The sequence below is a fragment of the Acanthisitta chloris genome, unplaced genomic scaffold (assembly GCF_000695815.1).
Source record: "Acanthisitta chloris isolate BGI_N310 unplaced genomic scaffold, ASM69581v1 scaffold15671, whole genome shotgun sequence".
Classification (NCBI taxonomy): Eukaryota; Metazoa; Chordata; class Aves; order Passeriformes; family Acanthisittidae; genus Acanthisitta; species Acanthisitta chloris.
In genome coordinates this window covers 1-27,733 of record NW_008656674.1, presented here as the reverse complement: position 1 = coordinate 27,733, position 27,733 = coordinate 1, and the positions used below count along the sequence as shown (strand labels likewise).

At 42.3% G+C, this 27,733-nt stretch overlaps 1 protein-coding gene across 1 annotated transcript; it reads right to left on the bottom strand.

Annotated features, from left to right (window-relative positions):
* Nucleotides 1-1,505: 1,505 nt before the first annotated feature.
* Nucleotides 1,506-27,695, bottom strand: HSF2BP (heat shock transcription factor 2 binding protein). Its single transcript, XM_009084430.1, has 8 exons — nt 27,660-27,695; nt 25,759-25,909; nt 23,769-23,872; nt 19,521-19,670; nt 14,946-15,084; nt 13,050-13,167; nt 10,054-10,157; nt 1,506-1,714 (listed from the first exon to the last, which is right to left on the bottom strand). Exons 1-8 carry the CDS (start codon nt 27,693-27,695, stop codon nt 1,506-1,508), a joined length of 1,011 nt encoding a protein of 336 aa, XP_009082678.1.
* Between the last annotated feature and the right edge of the window lie 38 nt (nt 27,696-27,733).

The following is a 27,733-nucleotide window of genomic DNA, read 5'->3' as shown; positions in this document are numbered from 1 at the left end:
CAGAGAGCAATTAAAAGGGAAGTGGATGCCCTTCAGTGTTTCTTAAAATTGAACACTTTCAGGAGTTAATATTCCAGGAAATTTCCAATTATCATTTTGATCCCTTTAGGATTAAAGTCTAGGAGGATTAACTAGGATAGCAAGATAAGGAAACAAATCCAAGGAAACCAGAAGATTTAAAGCCTTCCAAAAACCTGCACTTGGTAAGTTCAATGCAGTGTTGAATCAGACACAGCAGCACCCTATGCAACCTGTTCATGTATGTGAGATCTCTATCTTAATCTTCATTTCTCAGCCCCAAATCAGACTTCTACCATCCGCAGTGTTTGAGCCAAGCAATTTTAAGCTGATTTATTAAACTTCTGACTCTGAACATTCATCATTCTGCAAACAACCTAATGGGAGATGACCTATTCCTTAGCTTACACATTTTACAACGGTATTCCTCTAAAGCTGTCTGCCAACCTCAGTATTTAAATCCTATGAAGTTTACTTTGTGTTTTCTATGCATTTGGATTAGAAGTCCACATTGTGTTTTGTTAATACATTGGATTCCCAGCTGAGCTGCAATAACTTCAGCATGGAAACAGGTTCTACCACAGCACTGCACTTCCCATTTGCTGTACCCTTCAACAGCCTGACCTAAGTGGCTGTTTCTGTCATCACAGAATCAAATGCTATTCTTTTCTTGAAAAATTGTAGTTCTACCACTACCAAGCACCCAAATGTTTGTATTTACCCCTGAGGTAAGCAAGCTGCTTACAGAAGCTCCAAGAAGCATCACAGTGTGAGGGGATGTGATGCTGCTCACGACAGAGCAGGAGTTCATTTCAGCCTCTTCAGCACACAACTTAGGTACCACAGACAACAGCAACTCATTGCCTTTCTCAGGGCTTTTCTACAAACAATGGCTCAGTTTTTAGTATGCCTGGCAGCCACAGACTGGGCTGCCTTGCAGTTGGAGTGAATCTGAATACAACTTTTGAAAGCAGACTCCATTACATGATGCAGAATTTCAGTTTTCTTTTATTGGAGTAGAAGAAGAGAGGTGAGAAATAACAACGATAAAACTGGAACTTGGGATACATTCTGGCACACCAGAGTTCTGAAAGGCAACAAAGTTTTCCCCACAATACAATAATTCTCAAGGATGGACCAAGCAGTAACTGTATATTACCAATGAATGAGAGGAGTGTTTCACTCCCTGTAGACAGCAAACAGACAACATAACCCGAACCATTTTGGAAACCCACTATCAACAAAATCCTACTCCAAGAAATTAGGTCTGTCCCATCTCTACCAGATCATCTAACAACACATTTGGGCAGCTAAAACCCAACATGTTTTCCCAAATAGGATTTGAGTCAGGTTACTTAATTTCCAGATTTTGTCAGAGGAATTTGGACATAAGTTTGTTGGGTTTTTTTCAGTCAAGCCCATCCCCAACAACACTGGCAGCATAAAAATATAGGAAAGACGTAAGCAGTTGGTGTCATAGAGCTCTTCTATGCTTCATACTCAAATATTTTAAGATCTTCAAGTAGTTCTTTTGCAAGTGCTTGCAGATCTGCATTGCGGCTCTCGGCCAGGGCGAGGATGCGTGGGATGGGCAGAGTGTCGCGCAGCTCCGGCGCTGCCCTGGCCAGCACCTCGGGCTCCAGGACCACCGACTGCAGCAGCCGCAGGGTGTGGAGACAAACCTCTGCATCTGGGTCTGACAGGAAAGGAAAACAGCCAGTGCTTAGTGCAACTCAGTCTGAATGGGTGGCATTAAAGCTCTGCAGTGCCATTCCTCAAGACCCATGGAGTAACTGAAGGCTCGTAATTCCCTGGGGCTGGTTCTAGAAGGAACCTGAAAAAAACATCTTTGTCCTCCTCAGCAGCTCCTGCTCAGCAGTGTTTGGGAGGGAGAGATAACCAGGAACCTTTCTCTTGTTGTTCAGATGTTGAAAATGCTATAAAGCAGGGAATTTATCAACTCAAATTTATCCAGTCAGTACCCAAAATGTACTGCTGGATGCAATGTGACTTTAGAGCAGAACAGGCTACAGCCCATGACTATTCAGACTCAAAAGGCAAACAGACCAATGAATCAAACCTGCAGTAAATCACCAGGCTTTTCTTTAATTTCTTTTTATCCAAGCCTTCAGATTTCTTCAAAGCTCCATAAAATATTCATCTCCATAAAGCTTTCTAGCAACCATGTATCAACCTTCCAAGTGTTTAGCTCAGTGTACACAAAATTGAAATGGGCACTGAGGCCAAGCACTGCTGCTCAGGAATGCGTCAGAGAAATGCAGCAGAGACCTTTGACTGACTTAAGCCAGGAAGACATGCAATAACTCCACTGCTAAGAACACAGGATGCATTTTTAATTACTGAACCATTAGGAGCATTATATTTTAATCATTCACAATGGTCCATTTGCATTTAGTGGTTTATGGCTCTATCAAAGCACCTGGTAGAAAGATTTCTCTACTCTGCCTATTCTAAATGAAAACATCTAATATATTTTTATGGCTGGAGTAGTTATTTGTTCCACGTGCTGTGCATTTTTAATGTGGTTTTCATTAGCATACCTAGTCCTCAGCAAGCTTTTGATAAAGCCCCGTGCAAAAGTGTTGAGAAAATTAATTCTGATCACTTTGCACACAAAATCACCAGAGAGACCAAAATCTCACTGAAGGAGCATAAATGTAGTGCAGTGATAAACCACAGCGTGCTGAGCTTTGAGGAAGCATTTGGTGGGCTGAGGCAAGTTCTTTCCTTTCCTGGCTTATTTAATACCTAACACTGGTGACCTGAGAAAGGACTGAGGAGAATTACTCATTAAAGAATAAAGGTTGAAAGCACCCAGGGGGGCAGAGAACAGAATGTGAGGGACAGTGAAGAAGACTATGGCTTTAAGCTTGGAACTTACTGTTGAGATGGGGACTCCTCAGTCATTCCCACCAGCACATGGCTGAAGCACAGTATTAAAGATTGTGAGATCTGACCCACACCCACAAGACAGTCACTATCTCACTCTTCCTCCATTTTCCATCATACATGGAAATACAAAGTGGAAACCACTAAAGAAAGGAATTCTGCTTTCTCTTAGAAAACCAGCAGAGTGTGTATGATCTTTACTTAGTATTATTCTGTATTTGTTCCCCAGAAATAGAAGCCACAAACTATAGGCCAAATAGGTAAGAAGAAAGAAGCTTTGGGAAGTGAAATCTATGCAGTTCATTATAATCTTCCTCTGTGTGACATTATTCCTCCAGGAAATAAAGCCATTAATACTTTTAATGCCTTGCAGTACTGCTGGGAAGCTTCATATATGTAAGATGAAAAGAGCTTTGTTATTAATACTGTTTCAGGCATTGATGTTACTATTATCTGCAAGTGTTCAAAGGCTGCAGAAACTAAAGAATTGATCAGGGAGGAAGTGGTAGCAGGGGAGCCAACAAAATTAGGATCTGTAGGAGATCAGGATTTTTTTTCAGGAATGTTTTCCAGTAAGAGCCAAGAGGTTCTAGGAAGAATCTCCAGCAGGAGCCAGGGAAGCTCAAGGGCTTGAGTCAGTCAAATGAAGAACAGATTAGGCACTTGGGCATACAGCAAAGGAAGGAAATGATCCTGCAACAGAAGATGACTTAATACACATTTAACCTCAGATTGCCATTGTTTTGGATGCATTCTGAGATGCTCCAAGTTAAATAAATACATATGCCTTAAAATACACTCCCTTAGGATTACATGTGGTTTTTGAGAATATTACTACGGATAATTATGTTTCCTAAGAGGATTTTAAAACATACCATAGAAGCCTTTCTCTTGTCTCCACTATCATTAGGGACGTTTTCTAAAAGCCCTGGCTACAGAGCACTCAGAGAAACGTAAGGAATCTTCATTATTCAGCATTATATTTATTTCAATAGCTTCCAGATTTAGTCATTTCTACACTAGCTGAGCAACATTTTGTTTGTACAAGATCAAAAACATCCTTTAGCTGTAATCAAATCACTGCATCACATCCTCCCAACAACCAGCACACACAACTCCAACTAAAATTTCAAAACTACAACCATTATTTCTGGGGAAGAGGGGAAGAAATCAAGCTGCTTGCCTCAGCCAGGGATCACAGGCATACCACCACCATGAGATGCTGATGTAATTTCAGCAAGGTGCTGGAACTGCTGGAGTTTGCTGACGTCCTGCTAGCTGCCAGCACCACCGTTTGATGTCACTGCCTTCCAGTCACTGACAAAAGCAACTGATAACGTGGACAGACTTTAGTCACATCTGTCATTAGCACCAGGCTCTCAGATGAACTGTTCCCTGCAGCAGGGTTTAAGTAATTGCATTACATCAACACTGAACTGCTTATCCACAATTGGCTCCGAGTTGTGTGAACTCAGTTTGCACGTGGCCACACCATTCCGTGGCTACCTGATCACAAGGTTTACTGCCAGCAAGCTGTTTACAGATATGTCTGTGCACAAGAGCACAGACATTCAACAGGGCCAAGTGTAAGGTCCTGCACATGGACAGGGGCAATCCCCAGCACAGGTACAGGCTGGGGGATGAATGGAATGAAAGCAGCCCTGAGGAGAAGGACTTGGAGGTGCTGATGGATGAGAAGCTCAGCATGAGCTGGCAGTGTGTGCTGGCAGCCCAGAAAGCCAACTCTGTCCCGGGCTGCACCCAAAGCAGTGTGGGCAGCAGGTGAGGAAGGGGATTCTGCCCCTCTGCTCTGTTCTGATGAGACCCAGCTGGAGTGCTGCATCCAGCTCTGGGGTCCCTGATGTGGACCTGCTGGAGTGAGTCCAGAGGAGGCCATGAAGATGCTCAGAGGGCTGGAGCACCCCTGCTGCAAAGACAGGCTGAGAGGGTTTGGGCTGTTCAGCCTGGAGAAGACAAGACTACAGGGAGAATTTAGAGACCCTTCCAGTACCTAAAGGGACTACACAAGAGCTGGAGAGGGATTTGTGACCAGACAAAGGCCAGTGGCTTTAAACTGAAAAAGGAGAGGGTTAAATTAAGTATTAGGAAGAAATTCTTCACTATGTGTATGGTAAGGCTGTGGAAGAGGTTGCCCAAGAAAGCTGTGGATGCCCCATCCCTGGAAGTGTTCAAGGCCAGGCTGGATGGAGCTCTGAGAACTAGATGTTCTCTAAGGTTCCTTCCAACCCAAACCATTTTATGACTCTATAATTTCAAAAGCTTCCCACAACTGCTGTAGATGTCATTCAATTCCATTACTGCCTGATTCCAGCAGGAAGGGACAACCTGCTATTCAGCCTTTCCTTTATGATCCTGTCAGATTATCTGTGTCCACAGTGTTTCTCACACAGACAGACAGGACCACAGCTTCCCCCAGGTGAGATCCCTTTGCATTGCCAATGCTGGCAGAGCTGAAGCAGCATCTGTAGGAGCAGAGAGTTTTCCAGATATTTCTATACTGTTGATTGGTCTGAGGAGACAAGAAGTGTTGCAGTAAAGTTGCTCTGTGGGGAAGGAGCAGGGAGAACACCATGGCAGAAAAAAAGACTGAGCTTTGCTGCAATTCCTTTGGACTCTTATGCACCTTTTCTCTGCAAAATATCTGCACCAGTCCTGGTGTAACAGCTTCAGTCTCCTTCCTGGCCAGGTGGCTGCTCTCACACTGAGTGCAGCTGAAGAGAATTCCCCACTCTCCTACAGACACATGCTTGTCATGCTTTTCTCAGGGAAATCCTTGAGAGAGGCTCACAGGGTCCAGGCTGAAGCAGCAACTCAGTCCCAGTATGTCTGACCACTGCTCAGGGGCTGCAAGTGAAAAGGGGTTTGCAGCCGTTGCTCTGTAGGTGGCAGGTAACACTGTGTTCCTCAGGAGAACATCAGTTTGCATGACCCTGCAAGGACCTAGTCAAGAAGCTCCTGCTGAGATGGCAAGGACAGCCAGGCTGCACCCCGCCGGAGCTCCATCCGGGCAGCTCTCGTTTGCAGCAGCTAAGCATGGAAAAGTAGGAGCATGGAAAAGGGCAAGACTTCCCCTGGCCACTCTTCCAGCCTCTCAAGCTAACTGTGGCTCAGGGACTTCCTGCGTCAGAGCTGACATCTTTGCATTGACAAAAATGGATGTGGTCTTAAGGGGCAAGAAGGGCAATAATCCTCCTCGGATTCATTTCATAGTCTGAAGAGTATGAAACTGCTGAGCACTTGAAAGGCTGGTAACTGAGGTTTTGATTTATGAACCAAAATTTGTTTTAATGCAGACATCAGTTTATAAATAGGAGGGTTCTGTTTGTCCAGATGTCTTTTAAATAACATGCTGCCATGTAAATAACCTGAATTTTGAAAACCTCTCACAGCCATAACACATTCAGACAGAAGAGCAAAGCATCAGAAACCTTCAGGGTTAGTCACGAAAAGCAAATATTGAAGGGTGCAGGCAGCAAAATGAGAATGTGCTTCATACAAGCATTTATAATAGAGACCATCATTTGCAAAGAATTTGGATAAACAAGGTTAGATTTCCATGTGGAACTGTGGTGGAGGAAACTAAAGGGCAAGATCTAAAATTAGTCATACTTTTCTTTTTTGTCTTTTGCTTAATGAAGTACCTGGAGCCATTTTCCAGCTATAGATGAGAAATGTCACTGACATAGTGTCTCTGAATTCCATGCTTTCTCATGTATCCAACAAGAGCAATTTTTAACTGTGTTCAAAGAAAAGGGTGGAAACCAAAATAAAGATACACAATAATAAAAAATCCCCCAAACAACAAAAAAAACCCCATCACCCAAACAAACAAAGCAGAGAAGAGCTTAGACTCCTTTCCTCCAGCACTTGTTAGCAGATGTACTGCATGATCAAAAATTAAAACCATAAATCTAGTCTTTATTATTAATACTTGAGCTGGCTGTGTCTTCTTATTCTCCAAAAGATCCTTGGCAGACAGAAGTCCTAGTCTACCTCTTTGGGAATTAAAGAATGGAAGTCTTATTGCATCTATAGATGGAAAGCACCAGAAGAAAAAGTATTGATAAATCTCAGGTGGATTTCTACCCAAAATGATACAGCTTTTTCTGTTGCTGAGGGCAGTGCTACTTTAAGTCTGGAAGTTATGTGAAACCTTTAGCCAAGACATCCACACAGGGACAGCAGCTGATGGAGGAAACTAAAGCTGCCTTTTTTCTCCAAGATGGGAACAGCTGCTCTGCAAACAAATGGTGCTCCACAAGAAGAGAACTCTATTGATCCCACAAGCTGCTCCATGGACAGAAATCTGAGTCATCAATCATGTGCTTTATGCTGGCACCAGGCTGGGAAAGTGTAGGTAGGCACAGCTGATACCTACACAGAGGATATTCTTCAGTGATCAGTGGTGCTTATTAAAGGCTGCCCAACTTTTAGACCGTGTTTTAAAAAGGCAGGAAAAAGGAAAAAAGGATAAGATAGCCAACTTCATAAAGTGCTAAAACTACAGAGATCTGCATTGCCTTCAAATAGTGTGTCAAACATTTGGTTTTCTCCTGTGAACTGCACAGCCTCCAGCAGAAAGAGCTATTATGAGTTCTCGTTCGTGAATGTGAAGTCATTCCAGCTCATCCAACTTTTCCAAAGACAGTAAGAGAGACCAACTCAGTTTGCTGTTAACATTCTTACTCTACTACAAACCTGTATTAGATTTTTTCCCCTCCTTTCTCTTGCAATCTGTGTATTCAATGTCAAAGCACAAATCTGTCTCTTCAGTCTGAGAGACAACTTGGATCAAATCCCTCTTTGCTTCAGGTACAACAAAGGGAAATAAAGAAAATCGAGTCAATTATTTGCTCTCTTCACTTAATAGGAAGGACATTCTTCTTCAGGGGACAAGGATGGGCAGAGACTGAGAATTCAGAGAGGAATCTGAAGGATTTATCAGCTGTGTACAAGCCAGTGGGAGAAAAATGGGCCTGATGTATAGGCTGAGGTCAGACACTTGTAGATTGACGATGGAAAAGCAAACAGGATGATTCTCTGAAAATAAAATAAGAGTCAGAGGATGATTTCTGGGGCCTGTCTTAGTGGGAATGCTGATAAAAGCATACAAAACTATGGAAAGCTGAGTCATCTCATAAGCCTTAATCAAAACACTCTTTGAAGAAGCTTCCTGCAGGCAGGCAGCATGTACAGGATACTCTGCCAGCAGAGTGTAGTGCTCCACTCTCTTGCATGGAAAAAACTAGACCTTATGCTGTAGCAGCTCCAGGTGTTTCTAAGCTGAATCATGGCTAGCAGAAGCTGAAGATGCTGGACAGAGAAACAGGACAGGAGCAGGAGTGGGAGGATGCCTCTGAGGTTTGCAAGTTGAAACGTTTAGAATTAGACTAAGTGTAAAGAAAACTACGGAGATTTTACACAAAATGATGGGAACAAGATCAGGTCTGGGATCTGACCTCTCATCTGATATACAAATGAGTCTGCTTTCTCCAGTAAGCAGACTTCCTCCAAAGTCAGGAACCTGAACCAGCAGGAGTGGTTCATCTGAGAATCTTCCTTCGCTTAACTGGAGAACTTCATTATCAAAAACTAAGGAATTAGCCATGCCCATCCTTCCTTCCACAACTCAGCCACACACAATTAACACTTCCAAATTGCAGAGCTGCCTTTCCATTTCTTACTTCCATTAGCAGCTGCAAATTAATTATAACTGTGCCCTGATTCACCCTCTTGTGTGACTAGGAGCCTTCACCAGACAACAGACTGAATCAAACCATCAGCTTCCTTGTTTCATCACAACATTTAGAGGGGCACATTTGGGAACTCATAGTTAGGGCTCTTGAGGGTGTTTTGGGTTGGTATTTTTGCTAGAACAGCTTATGTATAAATTAGCTGAAGGAAAACCTGGATGAATGTGTTAAATTTCTGAGCATAGCTGAACAAAGGGCCATGTACTTGGTGCTCTCTGAGGATACCATTTTCTTCAAAATACATTTAAAAAAATCTATAGAACTGGTGTTTTCCCTTACAAGGATTACTTAATTTCCTGATACCTCAGAAGAGAGAGCCTGTGGCATTCCACAGCAGGAAATTATTTGATGAAAAGCATGAGGAGCTACATTTTCTGTAAAATAATTGAGGGAACAGTGAGCTATGCAAGTAGCTTCCACTTTACCAGTCCAAATCAAAGCTTTTCCAAAGCTTCAATATCCAAATAATTTCTTGGAAAAGCAGATGCAACCCCTCTCACTTCAGCTGCTATTAGTATCTACCAGCTGCATTTCAGCAGAGCAGCACAGAGGGATAATTAACCTCTCCAGTCCTATGAACTGCACACCAAAATCTTCTCAGGGATGAGCCACAAAAACTTGAGAAAGCTAAGACAGAGCAACTCCAGCAGCAGTTCAGAGGCAGGAGAGTGTCCCAGCTCTGTCCTGACTGCTGTGCTCACTGTCCCTCACGAGCTGTGCACACAGCCAAGCCCAACGTCAGTCTCTGCTGGCTCCCACACAGGGATTTGAAGCCTCCAAAAGAGCAGAGCCTTGATGTCACTCCTGTACCTGACAGTGGCAGTACAAGTCCCTGACGTCCTTGAAGTCCTGCACTGGCCAAAGGCAAAGCTGGGAATAGTACTCAAGCCCTGCAAACCCAAATCCTATTAGACATGAAGCCTCTCTTCAGCTGCAGGAGGGGACACTTTTGCCACAGGTCATTCTAGTTACAGCACTGGCTTCTTTCCCCCAAATGTGTTCATTTTATTCTGTTGAATGGTACTGAACTGATTTGTAGTTTCCCCTCAGGGTTTATTTTAAAGTTGGTATGTTAAGATTATCCACTTCATCAAACTCCTGCATTCCCTGTTTTCAATTCTACCATCCATGAATTTCATCTCAATGGAATATTACATACAGTGCCAAAATTTTGTGGGAAATGCACACCTTCTCCTTCCAGCTATTTGCCCTTTCTGTTTGCTTTTAATGTGTCAAAAGCTAACCATAATCAGGTTACAGATATTACCTTCTGGTTTGTTATTTGCAACACCTGTTGCCAACCTAAGATTCCCCCAAAGTCACAATTTACAAGGTTCTTGGAGCAACTTACCATTCAACAGCCACCAAAGCAAAGGAATAAACCCTGGACGTTCACTGATGTACTTCAAGCCTTTCAGGTTGATACTCACATTGTAAAGTGACATCAGCATTAGCCTACAATTGAAAGAAAAAAAGATGTGATTGCCTTTGATTTCTTTGCATGTTTTAGCATCTTTTGCCACTTGTGTCAAGCATGCAGAAATGCAGAAGTCTATGCTAATAATTTATGTTGTGGTAAAAGAGACAAGTCTCAAATTATATATAAGCAATGTTGTGCAGAACCTCGTTTCTACTGTTAAATCAGGTATTTCAAACACATGGAAAAATATCCCATTCAAGAATAAGAAAGTCTCAGGAAGGGGCTGGATTGTTCTCCTCTGTTCTGGGACCAGCTTGGCTACTGCTCTTTCTCATGAATGTGATAAACCTGCATGTCACGCACTGCCACCATGTCCAAACAAAGGGAAATTGTTTTATTCCACGTGGACTTCACACCTCACATCCAGTTCTCAAAGGAGTTCTCATGGCTTAAGCTCCTGTGCCACCAGCAGAACTTTGGATCCTCTTGGTGAACACCTTCAGAAAGGAGGAAAGCAAGTGACTTACTGCAGGCTAAACCAAGTTGTAAGTGATGGGCTGTGAGTTTGATCCCCTCAGCTCTTAAGCAGTAGGAAGAAGAAAGAGAAGATTAATAAATCTACTGCATCAGTGGCCACTGCCAGGCAGTGAGAGGTACTGAAACTGCAGCTGGTAAAGCCTGTACACTGCTTTCCATACAGCCCCTGCAGCTCTTGGCTTCCAGAACACGAGCCCTGACAAAGGAGCTGAGCCACAACTGCCCATAATCAGCCAGAATGGAAATGATCAATAAAACAGTATCTTATAACAGCAATGTTAGCATTTCTGGAGAATGTCTTTCATCCTTAATCTGCTTGACATTTGCAGTTAGAAGTGACATGACGTAAAAAGGTACTGCTGTGTTTGTGGTTTTCTTTCACTTGTTTGCTTTGTGCAGACAAAAGGGACTGGTGGTGGTGACCCAGGGAAGTGCTGAGGTTTGGGAGTGCTGGGAGATGACATAACCCACCCACAGGCCAATGCAGGAGCATGTTAATACATAGGAGCATAACTAATTAAACACACTCACCTAGGCACAATGTAGAAGCATTTCCAGGCCCTTCATACCACTTTCACCTCTAGTACCTGCACATTCTAGTAAGTATTTTTTGCAGTAATTATTGCATAAGTGCTTATTGAGGCAAACCTGACACAAATAATTATGGGATAAACAACACTTTCTGGTGGTTTGGGGGTTTTTTAAATGTGGAGGGAGTCTTAATTATGCAATTCATAGTCTTCCTATTTAGGCAAGCCGAATTTAATTAACATCTTGTACGACTGTATCTGTCAATACTTTCTTTAAAATCTAGAACTAAAAGCACAGCTAAAGCTCCTTCTTGTCTGCTTAATACATGGGATTAGTGCATAAAATGTTCTGTTGTGTACTAAAGTACATATTTCTACTGGATACTTTCAACTGCTACCTAAGCAAAGTTGAATATTCCTAACAATTTAATTACAGATATGAACAATTTTGTAATTGTTAGACAGTCAATGAAGATTTACAGAAAGGATGATTAAGAGTAGGAACAGGCTGCTCAGGGAGGTGGTGGAGTCACTGTCCCTGGAGATGTTTAAGGGAAGACTGGACATGGCACTTAGTGCCATGGTCTAGTTGACTTGGTAGTGTTAGGTCATAGGTTGGACTTGATGATCTCAGAGGTCTTTTCCACCCTGATTGATTCTGTGATTTATACATGTCCAACAAACCCTGCACCAGTGAGAAGTAAACCTAAAGTCTTCCATGTCACTGCTATTTCAAGACAGCCAAAGACACCCATGAGATTTCAGTCCCAGCACCTGTGATGCCTTGGATATACTCATTCCATACTCATGGACTACAGTGAGTATCAGCAGTTTTGGAATAAATGACAGGTTCTCCCTGTAATATTTCACTTACATACTCACACAAGTAAAACACAGGATTGTTAGGACCAGAAAAGAGAACTCCTCTCTTCATCAGCTTACTTTGATACTGCTGTGTGTAGAGTTAGACTCACACTTTCCCCTGAGTTGCCACACAGCAATGAAAAATAGTTTTGAAAATAAAATCTGGAAAAGAATTGTAAAAACTCCAAACTAAGCAAAGGACAACAACGTCCTTTAAAATTATAAGCCAAATTTCTCTTTAACTGATAAACTCCAAACTAAGCAAAGGACAACAATGTCCTTTAAAATTATAAGTCAAATTTCTCTTTAACTGACGAAGTTATAACTTGACATCCTCCCATGGTGTGATTGAGAAAAAATACATTGCATTTCCAAAATAATGAACATGTTCAGCTGTGAGGTATAGCTGTAACATCTCTGAGGAAAAGGCAAAGACAATAGTTTATTTAAACTCTGAGAAGTACTTATCCAGTACCTGGACTGTGTAACACAGACTTGCCTTTGATGCTTCATGGTAAGGTCCTTGATAGGCATTACCTTTTACAAACAAGAGTATATGGTGTCTGGCTACTAAGCAACCTAAACTACCTTAATTTTTACTCTTAGCAGATCCGTAACTCACTTTCTTCACTAAGCAGATGTGGCATTTTACAGTCTTCATATTGAAAGGGAATAAATTTGAGTCCAAATTTCCCACATCCATTCTGTTTTAAAACTTGACCTCACACCTTTCTTATCTGACACTCACCTCACAACCCCCTCCCAAGGGAGAACAGGGCATCCCTGCTCATCTTCACAGTATAATGGTGCTTAAGAGACTTCTGAAGAACCTGTATAAGGCCTTGTAGCCAAGGAATGCTACTGTGAAGAGTTTCCTAAAACCACGTTTCCAGGAAAGGAATAATGGGAGAGTGGGAAAACCTCTGTCATCACGGCGACCTCCACTGCAGGATAATGCATTTCATTGGAAAGAAAGAAAGAAAAAAGCCATCCTACACTTTGAATTTGTTACAGAGTCCTGGCTTCACCTCTCCCAGGAGGTGCACCATCGTGTCCAGTAATTCCCGACTCGAGCTAACCAGGAACTCACGGCCACACGCCAGAGCAGCCACATCTGTGAGAGAGCACAGAACATCACCATAACAATCACCTTCCAAAGCAAAGTTTATGCTAATTAACAGGGCCACTGAAGAGAGATGTCAGCTGTGGAGAATGAACTATAGTACTTATATAAACTTCCAACTGCTTTCACCTATACAGCAAATAGTGAAGCAGCAAGTGACGCTGGTTGAGCTCCTTCGTGACTCTGCTGTGGTAATTAAAATGTTAGCAACATAGTGAATTATGAGACAAAAGGCTGTTTTCATCCACAAATAAGGTGGGACTGAAGCAATGCTGACCATTAGAGGTTCCACCTTACAGAAACAAGGTTGCAGGGTCAAATACACCTAGCACATGACACAACTCTCATGAACACCTACCCAAAAGCCTTTTTCCTACCTCTCTGCATGTGCTGGCATCATTCAAGCACAAACCAAAAGGCAACATTATTTTCAGAGACTACTGCTCCAAAGCAGACTTGCCTTTAGTATTTTCCATTATGCCTGCCCCATACTTTTGGGCATCCTTATGTGCAAGAGATGTCTTCCAGCAACCTGAGCATCTTTGCACTGTGCCACTGGCCAAGCCTCCTCCAAACACATGAAGCACAGTGTAGATAACTAGTGACAGAACCTGGTAACTAGGCACCTGGCACAGTGTAACTGGGAGGATAAAACAGGTTCCTCTACATCCAACTGTATCCTTTACCACATTTGAGTTTCAGCCACCTCCTTTCTCAAGTTACAGATAAAGAGACAAACTTTGCTAATATCAAACTGATTGGTAAAATCTGTATCAGCCTCAGTGAAGCAAGAATTCATTCCACCATCATGATTCCTCCTCAGACAGAGCCTCAAATTGCCCCCAAACCCTGCCCAGCCTTTAAACATTTTCTTTGTTAAGATTTTACTTCTGCAATGCTTTATTTCTAATTTTTTCAATGAAGCAATTGGAGATAATTGGATTCCTCCTCGGTACAATGCCATAATGCATCACATATTGATTTTATTACAATCTTTAATGGCATCACAACAGCTAGAAATCACACATTCAAAAAAAAGCTGTTCATGCAAGAGTCACTTATTTGTACAAACAGCCATTGTTTCATCTGTCTTGAATCATGTCATTAGTGTCATTTTGACAGTTACACAGTTTCACAAAAATGCAGATGATGTGTCAACCCTGTTTTTCACAGCCTGTCAAGACAAGGGCAGTCATACTAAGACAGATCTGTGGCTCTCTACTTGTTTTCTCGCCCTAAAAAGAAATAGTTGGGATGGAAGCCAGGTTTATTACCTTTCACTTCCCTTAGGACAGTGAAGGTGTGATCCATCTGACAGCAACAAAATTCTTAAGCAGTTTCAAGATGCTGAGCCCATATCCTAAGATGGGGCTGAGCTACTCACACCACCTGCAACTTGCACATCTTGAACATGTTGGCATTAGTGGCAATTCAGAAAGTGAATGGTTGACATTTACAGACTTAGGTGACCATACAAGACTAGCAGAATGATCCTTGTTTCACTCCAGATTGAATAGATATGTAAAGGAATTTCAGAACTCAATGGCTCTTGCCCATCTAATCCCTAATGACGTCACAGACAGTACAGTGCCTCACTGAAGTGCCAGTAACAAAATTTGCTAGAACTTAAAAGAGCAGGAAGGCACTCAAGATATCAACAACTGCCTAACTACTTCACTCTGAAAAGCTGTATTTACTGCAGCTTCTATAAGGCACTGTGGATTCCCAGTACACGTGGAAGGCTGTTCTGAGAGATAACATGCACTTACTTGTTACAATCCCTGCCAAAGCTAACACAAACTGATTTTCCTCAGAATCCAAATCCTGCTGTTTCATGTCTTCACTTAATGACTTCACAAAGCTCTCCATGGTCTGGGCAGCGATTGTGAAAAACTCTGCTGCTTTAGTCTGCAAGTGTGGAGGAAAAAAAATGATTGCACACACTACAGCAACTGTAATTATTAGATGAAATAGTGAAACTGGACAAGCTGCACACTTACTAAAACATCCAATAAACAACAAAAAATACCAGGTATGAAATGACAGGTTTGAAGCCCTAACACCTGAAACCAGAAGAAAATGGGGAACTACTCAATACTACACTTATTTATAAAACTAAAGCATTGTGCATTGATCTCCTAAACACACAATAACATAAATCAAACACCAGAATTAAAGCTTATTTACAAAAGTGGCAATATTATCTCTTTGCTCTGCAACAGCTGCACCAGGTGTTTCATATTTGCCTGGGCTACTACAGCAGCTTCTCTCAAAACCAGCTGAAGACTCCAGCCTTAACATGAAATTCCTAAGAAAACCAATCAAATACCCAGGAAAAACCACAGAATTCAATTGAATCCTAGAAGGAGTCATTATTTGCTCAATACTGCATGGAGAACAACAGGCTAGGCAGAAGTTCCTTAGAAAAGGAAATGGAGGTCTCTTCTGGGTCACAGATTGAATTCAAGTCAGCAATGTCATGTGAAGATAATCATCACGCCAGAACACACAAACAGGAGTACAGGCCACACTTTAATTACACAGTCTTTCCCCCTCAGCTGGAACACTGCTCCATTTTGAGGTACCTCAGTTGAGGAAGCAGCAGCCTGGTACAAAGCTCAGGGCAGGTCAAAGAGCCTGACCTGAGGTGCACACAGAGTCCCCAGAGAAGGATGGAGAGACCTGTTTCTGTTTACTGGCAATTCTAACCAGTAAAGCATTGCTGGAACACTACTTCACACAGAGTATGAAGGCTTTCATAACCCAAATAGTACAGCAGAGAGCCCATAATGCTGGGTCCTACAGTGTCTTTAATAAGTTTTCCAGTTGTTTCATGAAGCAGCTGAAACTTTTAGTCATTCCCAGCAGTGACCCAATGAGATAGCTCAAGAAATGCCTCAACTTTTATTCATTTTGCAAAGTGACTAAAACTTTTAATACTCTTTCAAAATTACTGTTTTCACAATACGTGCAAAGCAACTGGTAACATTTATTTTTCCTCCACTGCTGCACATTCACCACGTCAAAGATGTACAGCTCCTGTGGGGTGACTCCAGCAGTAATGAGGCATAGAACACAGGCTCAGCCAACACTCAGTATCTTCACTGATGCTCCTGTGGCCCCAGAACAACAGGAGTGAAGGGATCATGGGCAAACAGGATGGAAACAAGTGCACTTCTGCATGTGCTGGATGTAGTTTTTATGCTTACATGGACATCACACCTCAAAGATGGCACTTTTAACACAAGCAGTGAGTATAGTTCAAGGAGGGGAAGGTGTGAGAGAAAATTAAGTGAGCCTACTGTAAGTTATTATGAAAATACACATCCACATGGGAACATAAGAGTGTTCTAAGCACACTGAGTAGTTAGTATGTTGCACAGAAAACAAGCAAAACCTTCTCTGCCAAACTCTTGAGGTGCTGCTGGTGTTCTCTCTGCTGCATCTCCTTTCCAGAGAGCCATTATTTAATGAGCAGTGAGGTCTGAAGAGCTGCAGCAGAGACCCACCAGGTTTATAAATAAACATTACATACTCCAACAGCCTCTTATTAGCTTGACAGTATTTTCATGGGACTGAAGAATGTCTCACCCACAAACGTGGAGATAAGGACAGTGAAGAGAGCAGCTGTTAAGGTGCTTGAGCTCAGATGGTGCAATGAACCCTTTGCTGTCCATGTAACTCCTGTGTGAAAGCACCAGTCAACATGAAAAATTTCTGCCATAAAATATAAAGTCATTTGTCACCACAGCAGAAGTTGCAGAGCACCTTGTATGACCCAAAATTCCTCATGTTGAAGCAAGCCTTGATGTCATTCTGAAATGAAATCTTCAGGTTGTGTTTCCATGTGAGAACTCTGTCATATCTGGTTGAAGCTCTTTGAAAGACAACTCAAACAATCTCGTGGGAATGAATTCAGGTCTTTTTTGGCACATGAAGGTAGGAAAGCTTGAAAACTCTCTCATGCTGGATGTTTCCTCTCAGGGAACATTACACATGGGCAGGAACAGCCTCCACTGCTTTGAAAACTACTTGTGCCACATTTCCAATCTGGTGCTTGAGTTTGATTTTCCCAACCCATATGGACATAAATGGTATATTCCCAACCCATATGGGCACAAACATCATTTCAGTCCATTTGCATTGCAGGACTGCAAGAAAGACCTATTTCTGTATTGGTGCAAAGACTGAAAAAATCTTGGGAATTAGTCCCTAAGGAATTAAATGACTCTGAACTGATGCCACTGTGCTGGTTTGGACAGAAGTAGAGTTAACTTTCTTCACAGTGGCTAATATGGGGCTGTGTTTAGGATTTGTGCAGGGCACAGGGTTGATAATGCAGAGATGTTTTTGTTGTTGCTGAGCAGAGCTCACACAGAGCCAAGGCCTTTGCTGCTTTCTGTACTGCCACTCTGGAAAGGAGGTTGGGGGTGCCTGGGAGATTGGGAGGAGACACAGCTGGGACAGGTGACCCAAACTGACCAAAGGGATATTCCACACCATAGGACATCATGCTCAGTGTATAAGGTGGGAGGAAGAAGGAGACAGGGGGATGTTTGGAGTGATGGTGTTTGTCTTCCCAAGTCACTGTTACATGTGATGGTCCCTGCTCTCCTGGAGATGTCTGAACACCTCCTGCCGTGGGAAGCAGTGAATTAATTCCTTGTTTTGCTTTGCTTGTGTGTGCAGCTTTTGCTTTCTCTGTTAAACTGTCTCTATCTCAACCCATGAGTTTTTCCAGCTTTTACCCTTCTGATTCTCTCCCCCATCCTGCTGGTGGGGGAGTGAGCAAGTGGCTGTGTAGTGTGTGATGGCTAGCTGGGGTTAAACCATGACAGCCACCTTCCCTAGGGGCTCAAATACCAGCAACAGTTTCAAACCACTCTTGATGTTCTTTTACATTTCTGTTGTTCATAGCACCTTCTCAGGGGAGGGTGGGAAGATGCTGCAAGCTGTACAACTTGTCCAAATATAACCCAAACTAAATCTCCATCATCTTTTAATAACCTGACTCATTGCCAGCTGTGATCTGTGGTTGACACAGTGCCATACAATCCACTTATGTTTTTCCTAGTAGTCCTGTTGCCAACCCAGGCACGTTTCTTACTGTGTTATGTGCACCAGCACAAGAAAATGATGTCTCAGAACATCGCTATGAGCTTCACCAGAAGTACAGCAGTTCAACAGGCTCTAATGATTGCTGGAAATGACTACAGTAGAAGTATTTTGCATTTCAAACAAACCTAAGCCCCAAAGTCTTACACCTTCACAGTTGGGCTTTTTACCTTTACACAGATCTTCAGGTAAGAGTTTTGTCTTTACCTAGTTCTACTGAATTTTGATATTTCAGACTGCTTTCAACAACCTGCCTTTTTCTTTAAATTTTAACTGCTTTATGCAGTGTTTTTACAGACTCTTTTCCCCTTGGTAACTGCTGCTGCTTGGCTGTTGAATCATCAGAAGTTATCACCAAAAGGCATCACTGTACAGCTTTCTAATATCCAATATAGAGCTATAATTGTATTTTGGTGCACACAAACTAGAACAACCCTTACCAACACACTACTTTACCACTTCCTATAATGAACTAATCCTGTTCACTCAGCTGTTCATCATGCTGCTGAAAAATCAAGCCAGAAGAAACTGTGTCATCAGTTCACTAAGATTAAGTATAGCAATTCCTTCTCACGTTGGCTGTGTCAGAATGAAAATCATATTTCCATCAGGCCTGTTCCTCTGATCCCTCCTAATTTCATCAGCTGCACTTGGCTGTGAAACTGTGTTAGCTGCATTATTACAACTCTTATTAACTGTTGTTGCTTTGGGTTTGGTCTTTTTTTTTCAAATAAGCTACCTGTCCATGTCTAATGCTGAAGATTTCATCAGATCACTAGCAGCTAGGCTCTCACATTTCCAAGAGTCATGCAAGTATTAAAGCAGCACAGAGATTTAAAGAAGCTGAGAATCAATGTATCTGTCTTCCTTCCATGGAAATAGCTTCTCCAATCTCTCTACAGGCATGGAAACTCCTGCATATGCCCAGGAAGTATTTTCTTCTTCTGTTAGCTTGCAGAGATATTCACATTGTGCTAACTGTAGCCTTGCTTCCAGTTTAACTGGGTGTGGTGGAAAACAGATAACCCTTGTCTGGAAACAATAACTACATAGAATTAATTACTGCATTTATTCATAACAGCTCCAACACTTGTTAAATGAGAACGGATGGTTTCCAGATAATATGCAACCAAGAAAACACTTCTGCTGCTCAAATACTTTCTGAAATAGATCCTTATTTTAAAGGCCTAAAAACATTACACCATTTAGTGTTCACCTGCCATACTTACTCCTCCTAGAATGGTTTTAACAGCTTCCTCATTGCTGGATAGAGCCCACAGCAAGGTGCAGGCTGCTGCTCCCATCTCTGTGCAATACTCTGCCTGCTGCAGGAGCTGCTGCTTGGCCTCATTCAGCTGCTGGCGCAGGTCTAGTTTCTCCTGGAACAGTGTAAAGGAATTTTGGTTGTGTTTGTATCTGCCACAGCAAGTTTCTAGGCCAAGGCACAGAACAAGAAGCAAAACTGGGGCCATATATGACATGGAGGGGAGAGGGTGTGTGTGGTGGCAGACTCAGAGCAGTTGCAGACACATAGGTACCTTCTCTCCTGAGCTGTGTCTGAGCAGTCAGAACATCCTGGACACTGACAGTAACCAGAAGCCTGTCCACAAGGTCAAACCAAGTGACCCACCGAGACGGAGTGGCACCTACAGAAGTCTGATAGGAGAGTCATCTCCTCCTAAGCAAACAGCTACATGTCTCTTCAAGAGAGAGGGGATTTCAGCATCAGGGGCCAGCCTTCCCAGACACCTTACACAAGATACTGGAAACTTCTTATGGGAAGGGAGGGTTGTGTTGTTTTTCAAAACAGACTTCTGCTTTAGCCACACAGCTGGAGATCTAGGATCCTGATCAGCAGTGGCAAAGCAACACGGAGTTCCTCAAAACACACCTAAGCTTTGAAGTGTGGAGAACCTTCTGTGGCACCACTCTGTATCCACCAGGTGGAGCTCTGCTCTGAGCAAGCTGGTCTAGTGGAAGGTGTCCCTGCCCATGGCAGGTGGGTTAGAATTAGATGGTCTTTAAGGTCCCTTCCAACCCAAACCATTCTGTGATTCTATAATCACTTCAGTGAGCTGCTCATTGGTTCTTGCCACAAAGCTCCACGACCAGAACACAATTTCAATCTGACAGTTCTTTTTTCCAATCACATGGGAAGTTGGCTGGAAGAGTATCATGAGATTGGGTATGATTCTAGGTCTCAGTGGTTTCCTACCAACTGCCACGGGGCAGAAAACCTGGCACAGAGAGTGAGAGCAAGGCAGGGATTCCTGTGGTCCAAGGATTGTCTGTGGTCTCTCAGGGTGAGTGGGGGCTCCCTGCTAACTCCAGGTGGGATGGTACTAGACTGTGCTGCAGGGAAAGACACAGGCCAGTCAAGAAAAATGATGCTAACTCAAGTATTAGAGAGAATTGCAGGTCACACAAAGTCAAAAGAAGAGAAGGACCTCACTCTGCCCATTTTACAGACATGGGATTTTCAGATTCACTGCAGAAAGCACCTTCTCAGCCCAACCTCCCCAGTGTGTTTAGTTAGCTACCAAGATGAAGAACAGGGAAACAAGAAGGAATCCTCTATGTCAGTTTTGACAGCAACTAAACAGAAGCCTTTCAACCATATATTGTTATCAAGATTCAAAAATTAGTATCTTCTCATTTTTAGGGTTCACCTCAATGTTTTGTGTTGAGAGTTTGGAAAGAAGAGAAGCATAAACTCATCTGAAAGTTTATATAACTTGCTATCAGCCAGTACAAAGCTGCCTGTGCTCTGTCATCAGTTGCCTACAGAGCCTCCTGATCACACCTGACAGCCTGATTTGCACTGCTTTATCAGCTGCTAATGGAACACTCAGGCCAGGATTTGTAAAGTTCAAATTGAATTTATCAAGTAGACTTCTGTGAATATTTATTCTCTGGAATCTCTTTCACCTTATAGTCTAATATATGCAAAAGACTGACACTTGCTGCTGATTCCATAGGCAGAGTCTCCCAGGAAAAGTCTCTTATTTCTTAATACTTTGATCGTTTTTAAGCAAATTAGCCAAATTCTATCTTTTACATGACTCGCTGCCAGACCTATCAGCTTTTCTGCCACCAGTGCATCAACAAAATGTCCACAGGCATCTTCCTGTCTAATCCCTGTATTCTCCCTGTCTTTCCTGTGCTGTTCTTGTCTCAGGGAAATGTATCTTTAATACATTTTATTTGCATTTGGACGGTTACACTGAATAGTAAGGCATAAAACTCAGTAATACCGAAGCTAGATCTCCCAACCAGGATGCAAAGCTAGCTCAGGCAATGCCAGAATTTTTAATAGATCAAAAGCAACATCAGAACAAAGATATGAAGTAAGGAAAACAAAATAGTACATCCAAGAGCCAGGAAAATAAACGGAGCCTGCAAAAGCAAATAACCTAGCTGGAAGCAACACTCCTGAGAGTTCACATCACAACCCCTGTGCTATGCAACACCACCACCTTCAGGAAAGGGTCAAGGCACAAGAACACAGCAGTGCCCAAGTATGGAGCTACAAAAAGACAGACAAAGAAGATGTTAGCCAAGAATAACACGTGCACTTCAAGTTTTGCTCAGGTTCAGAAAGCACAGCAATTCCCTAATCAGCAATACAGCTCAGCACTGAGATTCTGGAATGCAAAATGTTGATTTATGATGCCCTCAGAAAAGGACACTGCTCAACTAGAACAGGCGTTTATTTTATGTTTGTCTCTGTGAATCATTTCCTTCTCCTTCAGAAGATAAACGTGTAGAAAATAATTCAGAAACTATATGCAAGGATTCCTATCACTGAGCAGCAACCAAATGAAAAACACCAGAGCAGTGATTAACTGGAATAAAAAAATCAAATGAAAAACACCAGAGCAGTGATTAACGGGAACAAAAAAAATCACACACACACACACAAACCATCTTCTTGTATCCTGAAGAGCTAAAGGACTTCACAACATACCTAGGAACAAGTCACTCAGACAAATACATCTTCCTGGCATATAGCAGAAGCTATTTAGACAACTGTCATATACTGCACAACAGCAAAGGCATGAAGATAAGAGGTCAGGGACACCAAAACAACTCCTCTTACTAAATTATCCATGCTTTAAGTAAAACACATCCAAAAGAAATCACAAACCCAAACCAGCTGCCATTTATTTCATAACATGAATAAGCATAAAGGTTGGCACTCACTTTGTCAATATTTAAAGCAGCAACACTAAATCTTCCAGGGATTTTATCCAGGATGCTTACACAGCTGAAGACCTGGGTGCACAGCAAAGCTAACCCTGTACCTATTGCTGAACTGCAGTATCTGTCCCTACCTTGAAGTAAGGAATGTCCAGATGGACAACTACTCCATCATACCAACCTCATTCCAGCATCACTTCTCCACACAGATGTGCCCTAAAACTGCATGTCTAAACACTTCATTTATTCCTTTTAATAAAATGAAATAATTTCTGTGGATTCATCTGTCTCTGTGCAATCCCCAGGCTGGCAGATGCCAACTGTAGAACCCCAACAAGGTGAGCTTGTACTGATTACTGAAGATAGCTCCAAGGAAATGAACTTTTGCAGCAAATAATCATCACTGACTCTCAGACCTCTCAGAAATTAAGCCACTAATCTGTGTGGTCCTATTTGAACCTCAATGGCTTCAGACAAGACCCCCAGTCTGAGGAGTCACAGTCATTGCTATTCCTTCATTGCTAAGAATCTCCCCTCTCATAATCACTAACTACAATATTGACAGAGCAAAAAGAGCTCTGTAATTGTTCCTTGATTCACAGCTGTACATGGCAATTGGATCAATAGGTGCATTGAGAAAGACTATTAACACTAAACAAAGGTACACAGCTCACAGCAAGCCAAAAGAGAGGTTTTATTCTGTACACTGCACTGATTGCATTATCTTCTGTTGTCCTCTTCGAAAATATGTTACAGTTAAAGTCAAAAGAACTGTTCTGTGAAGGACCTTTTGAATGCTACACCACTGCCTCCCCAAATACCCAATGTTTTGCTTCCACATGTTAATATAAACAAAATGCTTGATTTTAACTTCACATGGACCAAAATAAACCTTGCCAAGAACCCATAACACAACCCCACACAGCACTGAAGCTGAAGGAAATCCATGCAGCTATGCAGGAGTTATGTACCTCAGTTGGAGATTAGTTGGCACCTCTGTTTGCACACATTGACTACTTTTGGGTACTGCATCTCACTATATTTTGCCTAGTTACAATATTGACCCTTTTGCTCTAGAAATACCAAGAGGGAAAAACCATCAATGATGAAGTTATAGGGAAGTAATTTCCTCACCACCTGACTATATGGATAGAAATCCAGGATTGTTTTCCAGACTGAGGATGTACTTTGTGACATGAACATGAAAAACTTACCATTTCTGCTTTTGTTCTTAACACTCAAGCACACAGACACCAACATTCTGACAGCAAATCTACCTTCCTCTCTCTCATGCAATCTGCCTGGGCTGTTTCCAGACGGGCTCTTAAGTGTTCACAATCCATTTTCAACTGCTCTACTTCTTCCTCCTTTTTCTCCAGGTCTATGAGAAGATAAATCAGATGAACGTTATGACCAAGGGGCCTACACTGCAGCAAAAAGAATCCACAAAGTGCAACTTTGCTGAGGTGCTTCAGCTGTTTGCCGGTGTGAGATCACCTCCCGGTGGCTAAACTGCATCTTGCAATGTGCTGTATGACAACAGCTCTGGGAAGCAAATGAAGAAGTTTCTGGTTTAAAACAGGGCAACACTGAAAGAATCACATCTGGTTGTTAAATACTCTGTGCTGATGAGATTTTTTTAAACTTAGTCAATTTTCCACGATGCTTTTCATGAAAATTCAGTGAGTGAAGTTTCACTCAAGTCAGTAGCATATTATATATATAATAATGTATATTGAAAACCTTAGGAAAAAACCCAACATCAGTCAAAACTGTGTGTTTCAATACACCATGTACAACTTCTATGAATAGTAAGAATGAAGTGCAACTATTCAAAACATTTTAAATTCATGAAGTATTATAAGCAACCTGCTCTGGTGGGAGGTGTTCCTGCCCATGGCAGAGGGTGGAACTAGATGATCTTTAAGGTCCCTTCCAATCCAAACCATTCAGTGGTTCTGTGACTACACACTAGTTAAACATTACATCAGTTACAAGCAAATGTTATGATTCCTTAAAAAAAATTAGTTTCTGGTGTTATCAGAAATACAATCCAAATTAGACACTTCATGGTCAGTGGCAGGAGAATTTCCAACCTGACAAGTAAAAAAAATTCAGTCCCAGGCACTATGTGAGTGTGAGTCTTCAGTAGTTAACACAAAGATGTTGTGAGCATGAGTAGAGCATGTTCTGCTTATCTATAGCAGACCAAGAGTCTGTTTATTCTTGCAAGTACATCCAGTGAGAATCTCTCTCACTGCAAGAGAACAAGCTCTCCTGAAAGTGAGGAATCATTTCCAGCCTTTGAGAGGATGGATCCAACTTGAATCCAGCCAGCAGACACACAAAGACGCCACATCCTTCACTGGCAGATTTCAAAGGTCCTGGAACCAAGCCTGAGCCAGAAGGGGAATAATACTAACTACTGAGTGTTAACACAATGCTACCTGTATTTTTCAAAGTCCTTCACACAAAAGAAGGATTGACAATGTGCTTTACGGTATCACAATGTTTTATGTTGAGAGGAAAAAAAAAAAGGATACTAGTGGAAGCTGCTGAAAAGAGATCAGCTTCCATTTGTGCCTCACTGCCGGAAAATCCCATGTTTTCCCCAGTCAGCTCTCCCAACTGTGCACACCTTTGCTCTGAAGAGAAAGAAGCAGCTTTCACTATCACTTGGGTGAGCAAAAAAACATGAAATGGCATATTTATACAAAGAGGAAATATGTAACTTCACCACTGAATGGCAAATTAGGCTCTGGGAAGAAGTGGCATATGGTCCCGAGACAGACAGAGACTCAAAAGCTGAACGAGGCACTTGGGCACACATTGCAGTGTGAGGTTGACACATCCTCATCCATGTTATAGGTCACATCAGGAGATCTTATCTCTTCCTTTAACATTTTATCTACTGCTATATATATATTTTTGCTGTGTATCTAAAGTGACATTTTGAAAACCAGAAAGATTTTGCCTTTTCCCAAATGGAAAACACTTTTTTCCTGCTACAGCTTCCCTCACTGCCTGAACCAAATGTGTTTTTATCCACAGCAAAATATTTTTAAAGATTAATTTGACATGTCTAATTATTTCTAATGCAGTCTGTAATTTTCTTCACCACAAACACATTAATTCACTGAAGCAGTCACTGAGCATCACAGTCGAACCTGGAATACCTCCACAAACTCTACAACTATTTGTAGAGGCATGACTGATCTAAACAGTTTTGGCAGAAACTGTAAGAGCTTGTAACATGGTGCTACTCACTTGATTCAATAGCATCCAGTTTCTGGAATGTACCCAGGATATCTCCATTGATTATTTTGGGTAAGAAATCCCTCAGTTGCATAACCTCAGTTGTCAGCCTTTCCAAATCCCTCCTGCTAACTTTCACAAACTCCTCTTTGGTCTCAGCCTTCTGAAATAAAACAGCAAAACAAAACAAAACCAAACAAACCAACAACCAACCATAGACACTGTTACAGCCTTGCAGTGTTTTTCTTCTTGAATCTCTTCTCTTGGACAAAAATATTCCTCTGTATGACATCATTGTAGAAATTCATAACCTTTTAAAAGATAACTACCCTGTAAATAAGCCCAAAAGTCTCTGAGATGGACTCTGTAATCTAAGTTTTGCTACCCTGGCCTAGAGCAAATCATATCACCTCTCTGCATCTGTTCCTTCACCCAAAATGTGTGCAAAGTACCTCAGAATGCTGTAAAAATTAACACATTTTAAAACGGGAGCAGCTATTCATATGCCAAGCTGTTGTTTCATGACTGCTGTAAAGGATATAACCCAGTTTTTTAATTAATTCAAATATCTGCAAGATCCTCAGTCCTAAATTACAACTCTCTTGGAGGAAATTGCATTTTTTTTCCAAAATAATTCATCTTTTGTTGAGAGCAAAAATTATTTGCAGCCATTTGCAACCAAGCCCTACATCAAAGTTATTTCACCCCAAGGTAAGGCAAAAAATGTTTACTAGTTTCCTCTCCTGCCAAGCTATTGCTATAGAATAACTGTGATTTCATATTCCAATTGAATGTGTGTTCATTTTAAAACTACAGAGCAATTTTTGTCCAAAAAAACTCCTAAACTCCAATTTCTGATGTAGGTACATGTGAACACTGCAGGATCTTACAAAGGCTGCCACATACACACAGACATTAAAGAGGTTTTAATGTCCTTTGACTGAAACATCAAGCACCTAAAGCAAAGTTATATCTTAGCACTGCTTTGTACTGCAGTGCGAATGGTGCTGAAAAAATGAGAACCTTTAAGTATCACATCTTATTCCAGAGGGAAGAGGGTAAGAGAACAAGAACTCTACAGGTACAAAACATGCCACTCCCAGAGCCTTCTCCAGTCCAGCTACACAAGACAAATGCAGGTCATCCCTTCCAACCATTCCCTACAGTTCTGCTTCCCTACTTCCTCAGGTTGACCATTCCCTTTCAGTTTTGCTTCCTACTCTCTTTCTTTCCCAGCTTGTCTTTCAAATCCAGACAGTTTTGGAACAGGTGAGTTCCAGCTTTCCTGTTTTCAGGGGCATCAGAGCTGCTGTGAAGACACGGAAGATTTTAACTTGAATCATATGCTCTAAGTTGCACTTTGGAAGTGTTTATAGCACAGTTACTACGGCCAAGCACCACCACATGACATGATTCAGGGAAAGTACAACTCCTTTAGGTCTCACAAAAGCATGGAATAAACACAGGGCAACAGGACTCCATAGAGGAATGTCATCTGCATGTCAGCAACCAGGCAGGGCAGAGAGGCAATTCAGTATTGCTCAGAAGTAGAGAACAAAATTTGATAAAAACAGCTCTTCAAATAAAATACCCTGTGAAGCACTGGGATTGAGATATAAAATACACAGTAAGAAGAACATTCTCATAGTTCCCACTGCAAGCAGAGAACTTTGCAGTACTGTCGTTTCAATAAACAAGTATTATTTGCTCTGCTTAAGCAGCTACTCAGAATCTCCCCCATCTCCCCTCTCCTCTGGCACACGCAGTCCCCGACCTGGGGACAGACCCTTCCCCTCCTCCTCCTCCTCCGGGGCCCCCCCCCCCGGGGCCCCCCCCCCCCCCCCCCCGCGGGCCCCCCCACCCGCGGGGCTCAGCCCCAGCTCCTGCCCCGCTCCTGCCGTCGGTCGCGATACCTGCGCTTCACCAGCGCCGCCCGCGCAGCGCCACATCGCGACAGTGCCGACACAGCGCCGGGCCAGGCACGGGG

Coding starts and splice junctions, on each gene's coding strand:
- HSF2BP (XM_009084430.1), bottom strand. CDS start 27,695: ATGTGGCGCTGCGCGGGCGGCGCTGGTGAAGCGCAG. Junction 25,910..27,659: donor GCGGCGCTGGTGAAGCGCAG/GTATCGCGACCG, acceptor GTTTTATTTCAG/AAGGCTGAGACCAAAGAGGA. Junction 15,085..19,520: donor TTAAAACCATTCTAGGAGGA/GTAAGTATGGCA, acceptor CCACACTTGCAG/ACTAAAGCAGCAGAGTTTTT.